General features: G+C 37.5%; 1 protein-coding gene across 1 annotated transcript; it reads left to right on the top strand.

The window, feature by feature from the left end:
• Positions 1–723: 723 nt before the first annotated feature.
• Positions 724–2410, top strand: LOC140865409 (UDP-glycosyltransferase 79B9-like). Its single transcript, XM_073270047.1, has one exon. It carries the CDS (start codon positions 964–966, stop codon positions 2290–2292), a length of 1329 nt encoding a protein of 442 aa, XP_073126148.1. The 5' UTR covers positions 724–963; the 3' UTR covers positions 2293–2410.
• The last annotated feature ends 3055 nt before the right edge of the window (positions 2411–5465 follow it).

Below are 5465 nucleotides of genomic sequence, written 5' to 3'. Positions count from 1 at the left end.
TTGACTAAATATGTACACTTTATTCCTTACAATCTTGAGTACTCATTTGATCGCATAACATGCTTATACATCCAGGAAATTGTGAGATTTCATGGTGTTCCATTGAACATTTTCGGTGATCGAGATCCGCGATTCATCTCACGTTTTTTGGGATGTTTTAGCAAGCGTTAGGTATCACACTGATAATGAGTACAACATATCATACTGAGACGGATGGACATTCGAAGAGGACAATACGTACTCTCGAGGATATGTTGCGAGTTTCTGTCATGGACTTGGGTTTGTAATGTCGGTTGTATTCCATCGGTTTATCTTGTAATTAGTAGGTTTTTAAGTTTTCGCAATAAACTCGGTTAAGTTTGAATAATCACTGTTTTTATCAATTAAACTAATTTCATGCTTAAGACTGCTAGTTAGTAGGTGATCTGGACGGATCACTACAATTATAATTTTTCTTCTGTTGTTAATTATTAATTAATAAAAAATGATATACATTTTAACTTATAATTAATATAATTTTGATAAATAAAATGATGTTTTGTTAATTTTTTAACTTATTTAAATTTTTTAAATATAAAATTTTAAATTATAGAAAATTTGATGGGTCTAACCGGATTAGACCCGCCGAGTTCGCTAAGCGGATCTCGGATTTGCTCAAACCCGTCTTGTTGTCATCCCTAATTTTAAGAGAACGTTCAATAATTTATTGATATCATGAAGAAGTATATATATACATATAATGTACACAAGTCTATCAATCCAGATAACTACAGAGTAATAACCTAAGATAAACTATATCCAAAAAAAAAAATCAGAAAAAGGTATAAAATTAAATAAAATCCTAGCAATTGTATATCCAATAAAAAAACATTCCACGAGATACTCCAATTAATATCGGTATTATAAACCAGAAATTTTTTAGAAAAATCGAATCCAAGCTTAGCACCATTGTGAATATCCGCCATGGAAGAAATGTCAAAGAAGCAGCTTCACGTAGCTCTGTTTCCATGGCTGGCAATGGGGCACATCAATCCCTACATCCACCTCTCCAACCAGCTAGCTAAAAGAGGCCATCGAATCTCCATTTTGATCCCACAAAAAGCCGTGCTTCGACTCGGCACCAACAATCACTACCCAAATCTCATCAAATTCTACCCCCTACCCGTACCTCATGTCCAAGGCCTCCCACCCGGCGTCGAAACCGCTTCAGATATCGACCTCCATGACAACGATCTACTGGCAATAGCTTTCGACGCCATGTCCGACCCAGTGGAGCTTCTTCTGCTCGCCCTCAAACCAAATCTCGTGTTGTACGACGCAGCTTATTGGATCCCCAATCTGGCTCCTGTAATTGGGTTCAAAACTGTTTGTTATATGGTCGTGGGAGCTTCCGGCATAGCTCAAATTCCTCCCGGGGACGGGAAGCCTACCGAACAGTGTCCTTCCGATGCCGTAAAGCTCAGACGAGGTGATTTGTGGTCTTTGAGGAATACTACCGGAAGTTTTGGTGCCATCTCAGCGCAAGATCGCTTCTGTAGGGCGTTTCAGGCCTGCGATTTCATTTCGATACGGACTTGTCGTGAATTGGAAGGTGCTATGTGCGATTACATGTCGAGGCAGTATAATAAACCGGTTGTTCTCACCGGGCCGATTTTGCCGGAGACTCCGGAGTGTGGATTGGAGGAGAAGTGGGCCGAGTGGCTGAGTCGATTCGAGTCGAGATCCGTGGTTTACTGCGCCTTCGGAAGCCAACATATTCTGCAGAAGAACCAGTTCCAAGAACTTGTGTTGGGTTTCGAGATGACTGGGCTCCCGTTTTTGCTAGCACTTTCCAAGCCTAAAGGGGCGAATTCCTTGGAAGAGGCGCTGCCGGAGGGGTTCTCGGAGAGAGTTGGGGACAGGGGAGTGGTTCACGAGGGGTGGGTGCAGCAGACTCAGATTCTGAACCACCCTTCCGTCGGCTGCTTCGTGGGTCACTGCGGGTTCGGGTCCATGTGGGAGTCTTTGTTTAGTGATGCTCAAATTGTGCTGGTTCCATGGCTGCCGGACCAAATCTTGAACACGCGGCTTCTTTCGGAGGAGATTAAAGTGGCGGTGGAGGTGGAAAGGGGCGGAGATGGATGGGTTAGCAAGGAGGATTTGTGCAAGGCGATCAAGTCTGCCATGGATGGGGACAGTGAAGTGGGGAATTTAATCAAGAAGAATCACAGCGAATGGAAGAAGACTTTGTCCAGCCCCGGATTCATGGACAATTATGTTGATGATTTCGTAAAGCATTTGAATGAACTTTAGCTTTTGGTGACTTATTTTGATTGGCAGACGATAAATTTCGAATATGTAAATACTTCTTTCCAATTTTCGAATGGGCTATTGTGAATATTTCATGCTATTTATAAGAGAATCATGATAAATTAAAGGTCGAAATAGTATTAATATCTATCTTTATCTTAATTCATCAATAAATTAATATAATTTTTTGCCCAATCGTTCAAAGAATCAAAATACATCAAGTCGGTTTCGACTCTTCCACATGCGGCTATATCAAACTTCCCTACCAACTTGATTTTGGGTGTAACTCCGCTTGACATCGAACAACTTGGACGAAAATTTGTGAATAAAACCTAAAAAAATAAAAATTAGAAGTTGATGATGGTTTATCAAACCGGGGCCCGGGTTGTCAGGGGTATCAGGGCTAAGGAGAAACAGAAGCATCAGGGATGCTAGTCAGGGCAGCGAACATGGTTCTAGCCCGACTATTTTTGGGAGGAGTAGTGATACCCTGGTAAGTCAGGGGTGGCAGGGCCAGGAAAGGCCAGGGGAGTCAGGGCTGTATTAAAGCAGGCTAGGAGCTTCAGAATCCCGGGAGACCAGATCTGCATGACTTAGACAAAGCCCATGTCTCAAGGGCATGATCCCCACGACTTCCATAATCCCGACCCTTCCGGCTCCATCGTGCGTCACAGGTAAACGTGGGTAACTCCTGCACCCACGATCCAGATCGTGGCCACTACCCTGGAAATGTGGAGTGACTCTCTCACTCCAAGACCTATAAATATCTGGCCACAGACATTTGTAGAGGTATGCTCATCTAAAATTCCAAAGCACGATACTCATTTTTCCTAAAAGCCCACTCTATTTCTAAGTCTGACTTAAGCATCGGAGTGGCCCCGCCGAAAAACCTTCCGGCGCCCCACTAACGTGCTTTCATTCTTTTTCCTTGTGAGCAGATCACCTCGATCCAAGAGGGACAAACCACATTTTACACCTACTAGCCCGATCATCACGCCAGGCCCACTTCACTACCTTGACAACCCGGGCCTCGGTTTGATAAACCATCATCAAAAGTAATCATAAACACTACCTAACTCGTTAATTTTATGTAACCCTTTATCATACGAATATGATTTTGTTGGGAAGTCGTAGAAAATATGCATACATTTAAGATGACCATTGAGTTACATTATTTGTGTTGGTTGACAAAGATGGACATTTAATCACTGTTACATGTTAAAAACAGATATAAATAGTAAATAATTATTTCAGGCTCAGCACCATAGTGGAAGAAATTAATCACTTTTTAGATTCACCATACTTTCAATTTACATTATAACCTCAAATTTTCTTAACTTTTTAAATAAAATATTATAGACAATAATATTCTGCAAGATACTCAAAACCATATAATTGTTTTTCTTTGTCAACTGTTTAATTCGAGTTCTACAAAAAAAAATTAGTATCATATCTACACTATTATTATATCACTTATAAAAATATATTAATTTGTTATTTTTACGTTTACCTATAATCTCGTCCATCACAGCAATAATAAAGTATAAATAAAGGAATGATAAACTGATAAAGGGGATAAAAATTAAAAAATTTGGATGCGAAAAGGGAAAACATCATGCCAGCTCATCCCACGTGCAATTCCAGAGTTTATGGGCTGTTTACTGTTAAATCAATTTTTTTTTAAAAAAAGTTAATTGGGCCTTTTTAGCCCAAGGGTTAATGTGCTAGAAATTGGGCCTTCACTTTTTCCACCTAAAGACCACACCACTGGACCACATTGTCCATTTAATTGGGCCTATTTAGCCCAAAGGACCACCCACATGTATCGTTAACATTATTTCTATTTTTTGTACGATCCAATCTAACAATTTAAAATTTTTTGAGCAAACGCAATCATAAAAATATACGTCAAACACTAATTTTTAGAATATATTAAAAAAATTTAATATTAAAGACTCCAATTTCGACAATGGGGATGTTGATTTTATTATTGACATATTTTTAAATTTAAATCTGTTTATCAAATAATACAAAACTCCTACAAAATTGTTTCATTACGAAATTGTTTTATGAGACGACTATATATGAAACGAATCTCGCACCGAACAAATAACAAATAAATTAGGTATTTTGTGAGATTGTCTCACGGATTTTTATCCGTGAGCCGAATTTATCATACTCATATTTACAATATGATGAGTATATGATAAAGTTCATACAAATTACTGATGAACTTGTGAATATATAATTATCATCAAAACCAAAAGCAGGTTAGATAAAGTTTGTTTCCACTGAACATGATTCTGCTTGATAGTCTTCCCCAGTCCACAGTCCACTATCCTTCTTATTCCTTCATCCATCACAGATTTAATAATATTATAAATAACCAAAATTATAAATTTCAATCTTAAATATACTACGACATAAATGTCAAATTCTATACGTAATATTTTGCAACTAATATATGATACTTGATAGTGTTACTTTGTTTTTTTTCCCCATATTTTTTTTTTAGCTTTGTAAATTATTTGTAATGGAATTGGGTTTGATATGATGGGTTCGGTCCATATTTGATTCATCTACAACCATGGACCTAAATTGACATAAGGACAAGGTATGGAAGTTCTGCCCATACAGAGAAAGTCTGGCCCAACTTCAATTTCCATCTTCGTTTCATTTTTTTCATTGTTTTCAGGCTCGGATTTTTCAAATTTCCCGTAAAGCTATTTTCCATTTCCTTTCGAATGAAAAATATAAATAGTTCCAAATTATATATTTTTTTTTAAAAAAGAATATTTGTAATTTATTAGAGGAAGTCATGGCCAAGTGCCAACAGATCCAGATCCACTGTGTTTTATTTTTTAAAAAAATATATCTCTCCAATATATTGAAATCAACAATTTTTCCCTTACGCATATAGTATTTATTACCCGCTGATGTACAAACTTCACATTAACAAAAAGTTCAAGACATTTATCGACTAGTACTGGTAAATGCAATATACATCGAACTTAAGTCGCTTTTTCTTAGTCAAGCAATTACATAATAAATTATTAAATTGTATTGTTACAATATTGGCATCGGAACATAAAATAAGAAGCCGCCTCCGACTCTTTCTAAACGAAAAAAAAAAAAAGAGAGAGAGAATAGAAAAGGTAAAGCTGACTTTTACTTTT

This window comes from Henckelia pumila, chromosome 4 (assembly GCF_033568475.1).
Source record: "Henckelia pumila isolate YLH828 chromosome 4, ASM3356847v2, whole genome shotgun sequence".
NCBI classification, from domain to species: domain Eukaryota; kingdom Viridiplantae; phylum Streptophyta; class Magnoliopsida; order Lamiales; family Gesneriaceae; genus Henckelia; species Henckelia pumila.
Note: the sequence above shows the minus strand (reverse complement) of the source record. Positions and strands in the feature narration are given on the sequence as shown.